The sequence below is a fragment of the Poecilia mexicana genome, unplaced genomic scaffold, assembly GCF_051168715.1.
Source record: "Poecilia mexicana isolate PSO_F unplaced genomic scaffold, ASM5116871v1 scaffold_18, whole genome shotgun sequence".
Taxonomy (NCBI): Eukaryota; Metazoa; Chordata; class Actinopteri; order Cyprinodontiformes; family Poeciliidae; genus Poecilia; species Poecilia mexicana.
Window position 1 is genome coordinate 3,501,177 of NW_028263387.1, and position 15,359 is coordinate 3,516,535.

Here is a 15,359-nt window from a genome sequence, read left to right on the forward strand (position 1 = left end):
ACAAAAATTATGAGTCTCTTTTTGTAAAATTGCAATCAGGTTTTTTATGTTACTTTGGGAATAATGGCCTCCTCCTCAATGGGTGGCTTTTCAGCCCATGGTGGTAGAAAGCATGTTTCACTGTGGATACAGTCTTACTCGTTTCATCCAGAGTCTTCATCTTTTGTTCTGGGGTCAATTTCTACATTTCGGACCAAAAATAGATGAATGCGGCACCTTCAAGGAAATTGTTCCTAAGGACAAACGTGACTTGTGCAGCTCCAGAATTCTCTTCTCGATACCTTGGCTGATTTCATTTGACCTTCCCATTGTTTCAAACCACAAAGCAGTGTATTTGAGGTGTGGCCTTAAAATACAGCCTCCAATTAACTCAAATGTGTTGCTTAACCTATCAGAAGTTTCCAAAGCCATGACATAGTCATCTGGGCTTTCTCTCATTGTTTAAATCATTCTGTATGTGGACCTCTGATTTTGAAGAAAAATAGATCTGCCATATTTTCATTATTGTAGCATTTAGCAAATAGAAATAATTTCAGTCATTTTAATTAACCTCAAAAGGGAGAATGTTGGTTTCATTTCAGACAGTGACAAACAAAGCTTGGTGTCTTTTTAGTCAGTGTATGCAACTTCTTGTTTTAAATATAAATACACCAACAATAACCTGCTTCAAAAAAAGATATATCAAACAATGAAAAGTCCTTTATTGCCATCAGAACATGAGTGAGAAAACCAGACATAAATCTGACAGTGAGGAGTCAACAGTACACCTAGCATCCACACACACACACACAGCAGGCACTCTGTCAACACAACGTGGGGATTACAGATACATTAGAGAATACAGCAGTCAACAGAATGAGGTAAGAAGGCAAATACACATCCATTCATACATGCAACTGAAACAAGGTCCAAACACTTGAATGCTCGTTCTTTCTCTAAAAACAAAATGGTTGGGCAGAAATCTACAACAGCAGCATGGAGGAGTGAGGGAAGGGGTGGTCTCAAATCAACCAACTGCATACCCTGTCAGGTGTCTCTCCAAACCTTTGGTCATGAGGATGCTTGCTTTACATGCACCATGTTGCCCTTGGGTTTGTAATACTTGGTGAGAGTCATGAGCTAAGGGACGAGTTCTTTCCCCAACTAGCATCTACTGAATAAGAATCAAAGATGGACCCAAGGGTGAAAAAAAAGAAAAAAAGTTGATTCAGTCACAAATAAAGTTCTCCTCCCAAGGCAGAGTTTCTACATTAGTTGGACATTCAGTGGATAGATTAGCAGCAATTCTAGCTTGTTAAACAATGACTCAAAAACAAAACAAAACAAAAAAAGGATTAATAATATCCTTTCCTCATGCACTGGACAGGCACCACTCAGTAACTAAATGCCATGCAAGATAGAAAAATAGACTGCAAACTCACAAGACAAAGAAATCAGAGCTCATTTCCACAGGAGAGGTTGATTTCACTTCAATGTTTTATTTCAGATTTTTCTAAAGATGTGGAAATAGCAACAAAAAAAGTAAGAACGGAGAGCTGTAACCAAGACAACAGTAACATGAGCAGAGAGCCACTGAGGTTTCCAGTCCCTTCAACCCAACTCTACTGCCCTCTACAGGACAGACATCTTGCTTCTTTTTTTCCCTCTCCCGCAAACCGCATTGATCTGTGCGCCCCCTGGTGCTCTGTGTGTGTATGTGTAACTGTGTGCCATGTGGCTCTCCTCCCAGTCCCACAGTCTGCAGTTTCTCGGCCCTCCACGCCCTCCTATTAGAAGCCCCCCCCCGGTGCTTCCGGAGCCGTCCACTGCAGTGGTTGAAATCAGCGGAGGCTGAAGTTGCCGCCGCCCCTCTGACACAGAGAAAGAGGCACTGTGTAGTTTTCTTTGTAAATTTAAATCTACAGTTCAAGTGTGCCTGTCTGGACTCAGCCCTGGACCGTCGAAAGATCTATAGGCAAGAGGGGGATCACAACATCCCTCAGCACTTTGCTTTGTTATGTCAACCCTCGTGGTTTAGTTTTATCGTTGCCAAATCCCTTCACTCGTGTGCACTAACGGATCTGCATGCTCTGCCTCCCGCCCCCATTATACATGGAATGAGGACGAGCGCCGTTAGGATTTTGTATTTGGCACCAGACTTGGTTTACCCCTTCCCACTCTTTTACACTGGTCAGCCATTTTCTGATTCTAGATCACTCCCCTTCTGTTCCATCCATCAAACCAAATTTTAAATAAAAAATAAAACTAGAAGAACTTCCCCCTCTTGTTACGTCTTATCAGGAAACAAAACCAAACTTTATGGAAAAACTTAAGTTTTTATTTCTTTTTTTTTTTTTCCAAATTCAAGGCACAATGTCTATCAATATTCCGATCTGTCCATCTTTGCTCTGCGTGAACACTGCTTCGCATGAACTACAGGACTGTCTGCTCGCACGCCTGCGGTTCACATCTCTCGTCGGTTCTGTTAACACCGAGACACGTCCGATTTTTTTTGGTGGAGAGAGCAACGGCCCAGTCCAAACCAGTGATAAACAATGAACAGAATTAACATTAAACAAAAAGGACACAAAGAAAGTCAACCGTTAAAAAAAAAAAAAAATAAAGTCTTGTCCTGTTTGTGTTTTCAGTATCTTGAGAAATATGCACCAGCTCTCTTTTGGCAAGCTAGTTGAGTTTTTAAATAAGCACTAAGTACTGATAGATAGGATAGCATACACCGTTAACGTGTGGTTTTAAGTAGATGCGTTTGTCGGTTTTGTTTTTTTTGTTTTTTTAGTTTTTTATACTTTTTCCATCTCATAGTATGAACTCAGGTATTTTGTCAGGTACTTTTCATCTCTTAAGGTTTAAGTTAATGCAAGCAGGGACACAGTTTGCCATGGAGTCTTGCTTGAGACTTGGGTTCGCGAGGGAGTGGGGGCTCGTCTCCTTATGAGACCCCGTTGACCAAAGTCGGTGTCTCTTTGCTAGGAGAACGCTTTGAGGGCGTTCGCTCCTCCTTCTTTGCACTGGTTCCGTTCTCCTGTGAATGGGAGAGAAATGTTGAGATTCAGCACAAAACAATCTTGGAAGCTCTCTGTTAGAGATGCAACAACAAATCAGCTGTTGACCAGAGACAGAAGATTTTCAGCTTTGTCAACCCTCATCAGCACCTAACCAGTTAGAAACTAAAAAATGTGACATGGAGGCATCGTTTTTAGTGCCAACAATGCCGCTTGATGTGGAAATTACTGTAGGAAGAACTCTCAAAGTAGGCTGTTTTCAAAATCAGTGAGATACTCACTATAGTGGCATAGCAGAAGAAATACTACCATCTGCAGGTGAAGTTAGTCAAATTTGCAATAATCTCATTATTAAATCAGTCACAATGATGGCATGTCGGGGCCATTGTAGATAGAAAAAACAAAGTAAATTTCAGCCAGAAAATTCTGAACTTAGCTAAGTTTCAAAAGTCAAAGAGCTTCGACTCAAAACTCAGAAAAATTTTCCCGTTATTTTGAGAAAATGTCTGGAATTAATCTCAAAATTTGTGATTTTTTTTGGCGGAAATTAACTCTATATAAAATGGCTCTGATACGCAGCTGTACAGTAAGTAATTAATCAGATGATAAATTAAAATGAGCTCGATCATTTCCATTCTGATTAATATTTTTTGAAGGACAATTTTGTTTAGAGAGCCTTCATAAGGCATTTTATTTATGGTTTAAGTTGTGTGTGGTTTTTACTTATTTTTTTAACAATTTCTCTTTTCATTTTGACCTAAAGAAAAGCTGGAATCAGAAGCTCATTGGTTAACAAAAGATTGAAAATGAGTCCCAGAACTCTGATTGGTGTGTCTATGCGTTTACCTTGGGTTCAGGTCCAGAGTGGTTCTCCTTCTGAGGCAGGTTCTGTCGGCTCTGGGACTCAGGACGGGATATGTAGTCAGCTACGGTCACTGAAAGACATCAAACTGTCAAGCTGGAACACTCAGAGGGAATGTGTGTTGATTCCCTAGAGAGCGCTGCTGCTCACCACTTTCTCCCGGCTGTCTGTCACGACTGGCCGACCCTCCCTCTGGCCGGCTGCCACGGTTACGGCGCCGGCGGCTTCGGTTGCGACGCTGAGGTCGAGCTTCATCGTCTAATCATCAAATCGGCAAAAACTGATTAAGTTCTGGAGAAGTTTTACTTTCAGCCGTTTGCGACACACCAGGTGGTTCTCACCTAGTCCGTTCTCACTGGGGCCGGCCTGATTGTCCGACTCTGTGGCGGCGTCCATCACGCTGGGCTCCTGGTCGTTACGGCGCCGGCGGGAGCGTCTGTGGCGGTCCCCCGCCATGCCCTCACTGAGGTCGGCGTCTGCGAGCTCGCCCTCTCCCTCCAGCAGAGCGTACGGGTTGCTGTCTGGATCCCTCAGAACTGACAAGATCACAAATATGACTCAACATTTTTATCATTTGTCTAAGTTAATTCAATAAATAGTGTATGAAATGAAAATCCATATTCTGCAGAACCACCAAGTGACATTTCACATACGCACACACACACACATATGTAAAAAAAAAAGGGGGAAAAAATTGTATCTGACAGAATGAGAATTGACAGGTTAGGTTCTTTTTAAGCTCAGTGCACTCCTACTCATCACACATAGCCTTATTACAACATAAATGATTCAAAGTGGAAAACCCCACATAAACTTCAGCATAATTTCGTTTATTACACAGTTATTTATTTAATATATTTAGGCATACTACCACCTGATTGTGATGAAAAATTATTTTATTTTTAAAATTTTTGACAAATTGTAGAGAGAGAAAAAAAATCCTGTCTGTCTCTTCCAGCTCTGAACATCTAAACTTCATCTGTAAACGTCTGTTTTATGTCCAAAATCTGTGGACATCCATTCATAAATTTTGCCAATTAGATTTAGAGCTGGACTTTGGCCAACCTAAGTATAAATGCTCCCATCTAAACCAGTCCATTATAGCTCTGTCTGTGTGTTTATGGTCACTGAGCCTCCAGCACCGTCACAAGTGTTTTTCAGCTTCCAACTGGTTTTCTTCCGAACCAAGTACATTCATATTCAATAAATAATATGAATTCTGATGACATTCATCAGATTAAAAGTATATTTTGACCAATTACAACCTATATTAAACATAATAGCTACATTTCTTTTAAAGAAAAAATTTATTGGTCTGATTTTAATTAATATTTTAATTTTAAATTTGCCATTTTAATTAAATGTAAGTGAAAAACCAGAACAGAAATAAAGGCTTTCAAACATCCATCTGTGTGCAGTCAGTCTATTTACTGTGTTTCATTTAGTGTTAAAGTTCCTAAAATAAATTAACTTTTCAATAACGTTCTCATTTATTGAATGGGTCTGTACATTTTACATTCTTTTGACAAAGGTTCTCCTTTTCCATAGAAGCCAGATTTCTTCTACATCAGCCTTGGCTCTGCAGCTCCTCCAGAGTTACTAGGGCAACTGCCTTGAAAAGAGCAATGAAATGTAACATACCTGAGCTAATTGAGTTGGAGGGCTTGGCTGCGGTGCCACCACGCCCCCGTCCCGAGTTTGCACCTCGGCCCCTGCCTCCCCGCCTGGAGCCTCTCTCGTCCCCACCGATGCCACGGGGCCTCAGTTCGCGGTCGTTGACGTCCTCCGACTCGGAAGCATTTGATAGTTCGGAGTTTGTGCCTGGGAACAAAAATCAAACATTTATTAACAAAAACAAATGTGTTTTTTTTTAATAATGAGCTGTAAATCTACGGGGAAAACACTGTTGCATCATATCCAAGTGAAGTGTTTTTGTTCCTTCCGTCTCACCGTATCCAGAGTACTGGGTGTTGGAGGCTCTTCGTCCTCGGCCACGCCCGCCGTACGTACGCGAGGCGTGGAGAGAGTTGCTACTCTCGTCCGTCATGTAACCTTTCTCCCGGTCGCCACTGGGCCCTGCGGGGCCAGCGGGCCGGCTGGGGGCCGCGCGGTATCCCACTCCGATCTGACGGAGCTGCTCGTCAATCTGGAGGCGCTCGAGGCGCAGCTGCTCCACCTCCTGCAGAACATGCTGTTATCAACCTCTGTGGTATTTGCTGAACTTATTCAAATACATACTGGAGGTAAAATAAGGTAAACCTCTCTTTATTCCTTTTTAATAAATCTCACCTGTAAAAAAAAAACTAGTTGTTTATTTCTTTGCATTTTCTCATATTCCCCAGTAGGTGGCAGTAATGTAAAAATATTTATAGTCAAATGACTGTTTCCAAGTCTTTAACAAGTCTGAATGAGAACTTTTTACTCCCCAGGTTTTACTCCTTAGAGCAGAACAAACACTAGAAACAAGATGCTTTCATTGTGTTTGTCACTACAGAAATACTTTCTGGACCTGAAGGCAGAAGGAAGTGGGCAGCAGTTCTCTAATGGGAGTGTGACAGCTGACTCCACCAATGACAGCTGGATCCTTATGGGAGGTGAGGGGGAAAAGAGGCAGGGCAGGGGGGGCTTGGAGTTATCTTTGGAAGCTGAGGGTCTGGATAGCCTGTAACCTACACCCTGGTGCACCCTGTAGCCGGCCCCACAGAGAGGAGCTATTTATAAAAGCTCATGAGGTAAGGCCAAAACCAGACTATCAGCAGCTTCCCTCCCGGGGCTTCAGGCCAGCAGGAGACAGGTGACGGGTCTGCAGCCTCACCACTAACAGACTAGTAAGGGAACGCAGTCAGAGTGAAAGAAGCAAACCCCCTGATGCAAACTCAGATATGAAAACAAGGAATGTACCATTTGAAAATTTAGGCCTATATAGATATCCGATATATACATTGTCATAAGAACATAAGAATAAAGTCATATAACAATGAAGTCGAAACAATACAAGAATGAGGTCGTAGCAACAATATGACAAAAATGTAATAAGATTACAAGAATAAAGTTAAACAAAGTCATATTACCCGAATAAAGACGCAATAAAAGTAAATATTACCAGAATAAAGTTAGAATATTAAGTCAAGTTTATTTGTGTACCATATTTCAGCAACAAGGCAGTCCTAAGTGTTTTACATTATAAAATCAGTTGAATATGACATAAGCAATAAACATGATATTTTGCGAAATGTCAATTATTATTGCCAAAATAAGATTCTAATAATACAAGAATACAGTCATAATATTAGAAGAATGAAGTGGTCATTTTATAATAACTTCCACACAAAAAATAAAATATTAAAATGAGGAATGTTGAGCATCTTGTGAAGTTAATAGTTTGCTGTTGGTTTTACAGATGGGACATACTTCATTTTTGTCATCAGTCGCAGCAGTTTGAAGTGATTGCACAAACTGCTGTGTCTATTTTGAAGGAAACCACACAGACTAGACCAGCTGCTCACGTCTCATCGTAAATATCACAACTGAGATCTCAAAATAACTTTGATTGTAATTTTACGACTTTTTTCTGGTAATATTTCATCTTTATTCTACTAATTTGTGGAACACCCTCTGCTGATAGTCACTGGGTGATTTAGGTTTGTTGAAAGATTTCTTCCAAGTTTGCTGAATAACAGCATCCCCACAGTAATATGCTGCCACCTCCATGTTTCACAGTGCAGATGTGTTCACATTGATTGAGGTTAGCTTTGGACCACGCAGAGTTTTTCCATCTACTGTATTTAAGAGAGAGAAACTGGATGAACCAACCTGCAGGTAGGACACATGGTACTCCAACAAGGCCTGAGCATTGCTGATGTTTTCCTTAGTTCCAACAAACACAAAGGGAACCATGCCCTAATGAAGCACAAACAACAAGTTCAGGGTTTAATCACGGTGTCGAAAACAAAAAACAGAAACATGTAAATCCATCAACTAATAGCAACAGAACATGAGAGCCACACACTACAAATACAGCTAGCTGTGTGTTGAGAGCCATTATAGCGGAAGCACTACTGACAGGGCAGGAGGAACAAAGAGGCAGCATGGAGCAGCAAAGCAGAAGGAATGAGTGGGTGTCAGAGAGACGGGCCGAACGGAGCATTCACCTCTTTGCTGCTGGCAGTGTCGTCTCTGCCAGCCCCCTGCCTGCCTACCTCCTCCCGGGGAAGCTTTTTGTCGTTGTCTCCCTCGATCCGGACGCGGACCACGCCCGACTTGTCCACTATCTCCTGGATGACTTTGCCGTTCTTTCCGATGACTTTGCCTGGAAGGAAACGGAAGCAAAGAGCGTCAAAAGCTATATTCGCACAGGACAAACATTATCTGGGGACGCCATGTAATAAATAAATCTCTCCACAACGTCTGCTTTTTATGTGGCGCATTTGCACAGGAGGACTGAATCCTGAGATGTCGCTGAAATTTACATCCATCTCCAAGATATGATGTTAACAAGCTGTGTTCAGTCAACTTGAGGAATCAGGAGTCGATGTTCAAACTACTTTTCCGGCTGCGGCCACAGCTCAGTGTGCCTGCCAGCTGTATGACAGAAGTAAACCATTCTCATCGTACAGTGCAATACTTGATGGGAGCCACCATTTTGATCCAAATTCCAAAATACTTTATTGATCCCAAAGGGAGATTAAATGTTGTTGCAACTTATATTAAATCAAATTCTTCAGAGTTACTGTCAGCAGGAAAGTTCTATTGAAGTGTTTTGCATTATAAAAATAGCAAAGAATGAAAAATACTGCCATAATCAGTCCAACTACACCATCTAAAACAAGAAGTGATCAGTGTTATTACAGGACCTCAGAGTTCAGCAAAACACAGCAGGGGAATTTTTCCATAAATTACTGACATCTCCGACTGGCACAGGATTAAAAACAGACAATTTGCAATCATTACAAACAGATAAAACTAATCCCATGCAAATACGGCTAAAGCCATCAAATGATGTGAAGGTCAAGCTGCTTCACTCACCTACAAGGTTCCTGGGAACCTGGAAGTAGTCTTCTTTGAACTCCAGATATTCTCTCGCCTGCTTCACAGCCTCAGGAGTCTGAAACAAAAGTCCAGCATCAGAGAGCGTTCAGGGAGCTGCAGCTAACGGCAGCGGCCTCAGTGGGGCGCTCACCTCTCCGTAGATCCTGAAGGTACAGCTCTCCTCCTCCAGCTCGATGGCCGTCACTCCAGGCACCTTCCTGGCCTGCTGGATGTTGGCACCGTGGGAGCCGATGGCGAGGCCCATCAGGTCCTCTCTGACTCGGACCTCTTCCTGGTACGCTGCTGCTAGTTGCTTACTGGTCTAAGAAAGGGAACCCAAACACAAGCTACATCAGGAAGACTAAAAGTGGACAGGTTCGTGTCTCACTGGTTCATTTTATGCTGGTGTTCTGCTCATCAGCTCAGCCACTGACCCCAGAGGCAGTACGGCTGAAAGTCCTTGTGTTTTCCTTTTCATGTGGGCACACTGATTGCAGTATTCTGCCTGATAACCAATGTTTAAAAGCTGATTACAATTTTGTTTTTTTGTGTGAAAAGTTATTTACAATGACTCAGCAACAGTTGGGGGAACTACTGTTAACACGCTGGGGGCGTGTTGACAGTAGTCAGCCAGTGCCCTCTCTAGGGGACACTGGCTGATTTTCAGAGCTTTGCAGCAGTAGATAAGATCTGTGGATGAGATCGTTTTCTGATGTAAGCTACAGCTGGTCGCTGATCTCCCAAAATTAAGAAAATTGGGTCAGTTTTTAGGCTAGCCGATTTATCTGTGCACTCTAAAAATCACAATCTTTGACATAAGATATTGGGAAACTGCTAGTTCCTGGTGTTTTGCTGTGTGTGGTTCACAGTAAACACAGCGATCATGATGAGAGGATCGACTATTACATAAGTTCATGAGTTCAGAGGAGGAAATAATGACTGATGAGCTGGAAAACGTCATCTCATTTTTCCATTTTATTGGTAAAAAAAAAAAAAGAATGGAAGGCGTCGGAGGAATGTTCTCTACATCAAACCAGAACCGGGCAGAGGGATTTTAAGGTTTCAGTACGTACTTCCTGAACGTTCTCCGGCTGAAAAAAAGAAAGAAAAAAAAAAAAAAAAAAAAAAACAGCTTTTGGAAGTTGAGTAGTTTGGCCTGGCTACATAAATAAACACATCTGCAAAATTCAGACCAGTCACTCAATAGGATCGCATGGAGACAGGGTGAAAAATTGAAGAAGGGGTGATGGACATGAAGCAGAGAACAAATGACAGGATTTTCATCACCCAACTGTGACAATGAGAACGGACTCCAACCATGCGGAGCCCTTTAGCTCACCGTGTGCTAGCCCTCTGGAAGTATTTTTATGCAAATAACTACTTAGAACCGCATTGTTACCATCCTGAAGATGAAATCTAAGGCCAACAGGGACAACCTTTGTGAAATAAAATCAATGAATATTTGCTGGTAAACATTTTACCTCCAAATGTTTGGTGGCTTCTTCGTTGCGGGACATTAGGATGAGCTTGGTGCGGATGCTGCGGAAATGCATGTCACTCAGGAGTGTTGCACGCTTTACCGTTGTGTCGTTTGTAGACTTGTGGGAGGAGGGGGAGAAACAAAAACAAAAAACGGGTCAATGTTAGATCTAACAATTATATACCGTATTTTCCGCACTATAAGGCGCACCGGATTATAAGGCGCACCTTCAATGAATGGCCTATTTTAGGACTTTCTTCATACATTAGGCGCACCGCATTATAAGGCGCATAGACGCTTCATACTCTATTATTACACATCCACATTAATAAAGAAATGGTCCCCGAGTACTTTATATAGTAGGCTGGCCCAGCCGTTGTTTCACTCACGGTGTTGGTGTTGCGATATTATGCCCAACTGCTTTCTGGGTAACACAGACCAACCGACACGCTGCCGCTGCAGTCTCTGTCTCTCTTCCCCTGCCCCTCCCCCCCTTTAAATGTATTATCAAACTTTATTAACAAACCAGTGTTCTGACAACTATCCCAGCATGCACCGCGCACTACTTCTTCTACGGGGGAAAAAGAAGTTGGCGGCTGCTTACTGTAGTGGACCAACTACGTAAGCAGCCTACTGCATGTCTGTGTAAACATGACGTCTTTCATTTCGATCTGAGTTAATTAGCGTAGCATTTCTGCCGGATTTTCACAACATATCAGCCACGACAATGGACAGGGGAACCAACAAGTTCATGTCATCTTTTTTGGACGACATCAAGGTGTTTGAGCCACTGGATGCCTCCAACATTGTGCGCGTCACAGCTAAAAGCTACCGATAGATGAGGAAAACAGCAGATCCTCACACCCTCAGCATAAATATAGCTGTGGACAAGATCACTGATGCCTATTGTTCTTGCAAGGCTGGGTAAGTCGGCATTCATGGTTTTGATGGTCCACAATGTACATTAGCATATGTTTACTACTGTAGCTTGTGTTTGTGAGACGGTCACGCACGTGGTAGCTGCACTGTGACCTAAAATGGGCATTAGCCAATGAAACGCGGCCCCTGTGGTAAGGTCCGTTGCTGGACCTGTTGTGGCTCAATATTGGTCCATATATAAGGCGCACCGGATTATAAGGCGCACTGTCGGCTTTTGAGGAAATTGAAGGTTTTTAGGTGCGTCTTATAGTGCGGAAAATACGGTAGTTTCATAAATTAAGCAAGGGATTTTGGAATTTCCTAACCAGGACAATGAGCTCATGTGTTTGAGCGCTGTAGAAGATGCAGTTGGCTCCGATAGCTTTTCTGAAGTCTTTGTGAATGGCATCGTTTGCACATCTGACAAAAACAAGACACACACACACACACACACACACACGTTAACAGCACTGCTCATTATCTACAGAAAGCTGGTGAGAAATCTCAGCATCATAATAAAGCTGGACAAAAGCGGACTCACATGTCCCTCAGGTCTTCCGGGACAGGGATGGTGATCTTGTGAAACGTGTTTCTAGAGGCGGGGCTGTTGGGGTTCAGAGGCCTGATGCGCTCCGACGTGACAATCTCGTTGTATGTGGCATCGCAAGCTGCGTATTCGATTACGTAAAACTGAAACGGCACAACAGACATTTACAACAGTTATAGGGAGTAATGTTTAGTTGTTTTAGTTTAAGAAATTCAAAAAAATCCCCAGGAACAGGCAGTTAAGTTTTTATCTCCTACTATTCAGACTGCTGCTCGGTTAAGAGACTTGGACTGATTGTGGTTTTATGATGATTACTGAAATTAATGTAATTTTAAACCATCAAAGCTACAGTCAAGATTAGCCAATTAAAACCTGGTGCTTAACTACACCAGTAACTGGGAGTAGTTAAGCACCCACTTACTAAACTGTATGATTCAGATTTTTTAAGGTATTATTAAATTATCTGGCCTTTACGGTTTAAAATGATTAATTTAACAAAGGTGAAGCTAAATCAGGGAAGCTGAGGTTTTCCATTTTGAATAAATGCCCTGATGATGGACTTCAAATTGTTAAGAACTAAATTTTTAACTGTTTGCAAATTAATCTAAAGCAAGAGTTACTTCTTCACCTCTTCTCAAACTATTGTCACACATTCACCAGCCTGAGGTCACAGTGGTCAAACGAATCAACATCTCGGTTCAAAGATACTCATTTGAGTAGGAATCAATACAAACAGTCCCGATTACATTCACCAAACTGCTGTATTTCCTCCAGCAGCAACACTGCGATAACAGAGACTCAAAGTTCCACATCCCGCAGCGCTCTGTTCTACTGCAGTACGAATTAACGCAGGGAAATAACAGATAGTATCATTTATTTGTATCAGCAGATAATTGGCTAATGGAAGCACATGCTAAAGACAAGCAGCTGTCATGAAATGAAATCACCGCAGAACTGAATCAAAATACTTTCAGAAAGAAAATTAGAACAGAATATAAATATAAAGATTAAAGGTTAATGGAAGTATAAAGATTAACACTGAGCTAAAACAAAACAGAATGTGAAACTACAATAAGGGGCAAATTTACTAAAGAAAAATAATACTGTCCAGGTTAGTTAACATTAGTTATACTAAGTGTTCTACTGTTTTGTCAAACGAAGGAAGTGAGATTTTTAAATTTAACATTTTTATAAATGACAGCTAAATTCTCCCCTACTTATTGGTTTCTGGTCTAATTAAGGAGGTTAAAATGCTGCCACATTGTAATTAGAATTTTGGCAAATCCTGAGCCATTTAAAAAAAAGTATTTTTCTTAGTATCAGTATGGAATTTGAAGTTTTATTATTATGACAACTCTAAAGAAGGCCAGTTGATTCATATTCCACACACTGAAAGCAGCTCCTGTAAACCTCAGTCAGAGTTACAGCTCAGCTCATTTATATTCTGGGTACCTTCAGTTATTTGTATAGTGTGCGTTACATTTAAATTAGCGCTGGGTTTTGTATCTTGACAGCAGTAACCCAAGCAGTATAATATGTTTAAATAATAGTGAAACAACACAGACTACAGGGGGTTTATGTCATTGGTGTTGTTCCAGCCTGGCATTGTGTAAACACAGACTCACTCTCATAACACCGAGCAGAAAACTGATAAAAGTCCTGCTTTTATACAGCTGGTTTAGTTCATTATTAATTATTCAACAGCATCCGATTAACATCTGCTTTCTTTTAAGTCAAATGGAAGAAAAACATACTTTTTCGCCTTCACACAACTTTCTTTTAGCTTTGTTTCAAACAGATGACAGCGACAATGACAGTGAATTCTTTTGTGTCTGCAGGTTATTTTATGTTCCCACCATCCAGCCACCTACCTCCCCCTTCATCATCCTGACCCGTGCTAACCACCACCCGCACGGCTCCTGTTCGTTGGCCCTGGAGTAGACCTACAGAGACCACAGTCGCATTAGTTCAGCAGGAAGTCCAGGTGTGAGACCTGGGTTAGAACGGAGCAGCGCAGCAGTTCTCACCTCCACTTCCTCGCCTTCGCCGATGTCTTTGTGGTAGTCAGCTGGAGGAGGCAGCCGCACGTCGCTGAACGGCAGCTGTCTCTCAGGCTGCCAGCTTCAACATGACGAGACAAACAGATTTAACACAGTTCATGTTAAATACCGTCAGTTTCAGACATTTAACGTCCTGATTGCAAAGATTGCTCATTAAAATTTTAAATGTCGTCAGTAATCTTGGTCTACTGTAATAAATTGTCTTTGTTGTACAACAATAAGATAATCTTTGAATTGGCTAAATATCATTTTCATTGGTATCCAATGCAGTAGCGGTGAACTGATTGCAGTTTTCAGGCCGATCACAGATCTGTAAAACACCCGACCTGCTGATGCCAATTTTGTCATAAAAAGTCATAAAAACAGAGCAACCATGCTTATGCTAGCTTAGCACTTCAGAGTTTGAATCATCAGCAGAGGCTGAACATGAGTTTATTTCAGAATATGGTGACAGGTAAATCCTTCAAATCAAATTACTGATCTTTAAAAAGCCAATTCCAATTTTGTCTAACACCAGTTTTTTTTGTTCCAGCCTGGCATTGTGTAAACACAATTTGAAAAATTGCTAAATTAAGCAACAAAGCTACTAAGTTGGTTGAGTACTGTTGATTGCACATGTGCTGAGTGCAGACATGACCTTGTTGGCCGGTTTGTCGGCCAACTGCTTTTGGAAGAGCAAAAGAGGGCAGTGGCTGATTTTCAGACATCCTAAGAGATGGATAAAAACAGTTTCTCATTAAAGTATCGCCAGATGTGCAAAAAATGAAGGAAATCTGGGCCGAATTATTGGTGCACCACAATATTACAGATAGGAGACCACACTGAAATCTAGCTCATTTGTGTAGAACCTCTGATCTGGAACAACTCTTACACTTTTTAATCCATCATTTTTAAGCAACTAAAACTCCTTTAGAATTTCCCCACAGGCAACTTCTCCAACACCTCCATGTGCTCAGAGAAAGTAGAAGGACAAGAAAGGGGGCTGGGAACCATCCCAAAAATGACACTGGGGATGGTAGTACCACTCCTCCCCCCTCCTATCTCACATACCATGGATCACTATTTTTAGAAGAGCCACACGATCTACACTCAGTCATGAGGGACCAAAGGGAAACCTGGGGGCTGGAGGGCAGTAGGTGGGTTCAGGAGGAAAGGAAGTTGTGGCAGCAGTGTGGTCGGGACAGAGACGGGAAGAGCAGGAAGGTTTTAAAATGACCTGTTCCCAAGACACGTACGGACAGCTGCGTCTCAGGCACAGGTGCTGAAGAGGGACATTTTAAAGGCCCTAGAGCAAAGTCTTGTTACAGTCATCGGATTTCCAACTTACTCTCCTTTGAGCTTTTATTTAAAGACTACAGTTCCTTGCTAAGGCATTCATACCCCTTGGGGATTTTTTAAATATTTGTCATGTTACAACTACAACTTTCATTATACATCATTAACACAAATACTGTTTCTTTTT

General features: G+C 41.8%; 1 protein-coding gene across 2 annotated transcripts in view; it reads right to left on the bottom strand.

Moving 5' to 3' along the window:
* Positions 1-1,458: 1,458 nt before the first annotated feature.
* Positions 1,459-15,359, bottom strand: part of fxr2 (FMR1 autosomal homolog 2) — a 22,155-nt gene continuing 8,254 nt past the window's right edge. Inside the window, exons 3-17 of one of the 2 annotated variants that reach the window (XM_014991562.2) lie at positions 13,865-13,958; positions 13,709-13,780; positions 11,832-11,980; positions 11,617-11,710; positions 10,374-10,490; positions 9,044-9,214; positions 8,890-8,968; positions 8,064-8,173; positions 7,678-7,764; positions 5,815-6,043; positions 5,506-5,685; positions 4,206-4,400; positions 4,015-4,122; positions 3,849-3,937; positions 1,459-3,022 (exon numbers count right to left, since the gene is read on the bottom strand). In XM_014991562.2, the coding sequence (XP_014847048.1) occupies positions 2,930-3,022; positions 3,849-3,937; positions 4,015-4,122; positions 4,206-4,400; positions 5,506-5,685; positions 5,815-6,043; positions 7,678-7,764; positions 8,064-8,173; positions 8,890-8,968; positions 9,044-9,214; positions 10,374-10,490; positions 11,617-11,710; positions 11,832-11,980; positions 13,709-13,780; positions 13,865-13,958 (1,867 nt within the window). In that variant the 3' untranslated portion in view covers positions 1,459-2,929. Of the gene's footprint in view, positions 3,023-3,848; positions 3,938-4,014; positions 4,123-4,205; positions 4,401-5,505; positions 5,686-5,814; positions 6,044-7,677; positions 7,765-8,015; positions 8,174-8,889; positions 8,969-9,043; positions 9,215-10,373; positions 10,491-11,616; positions 11,711-11,831; positions 11,981-13,708; positions 13,781-13,864; positions 13,959-15,359 lie in introns of both variants that reach the window. The other variant, XM_014991561.2, reaches the window with a different exon arrangement.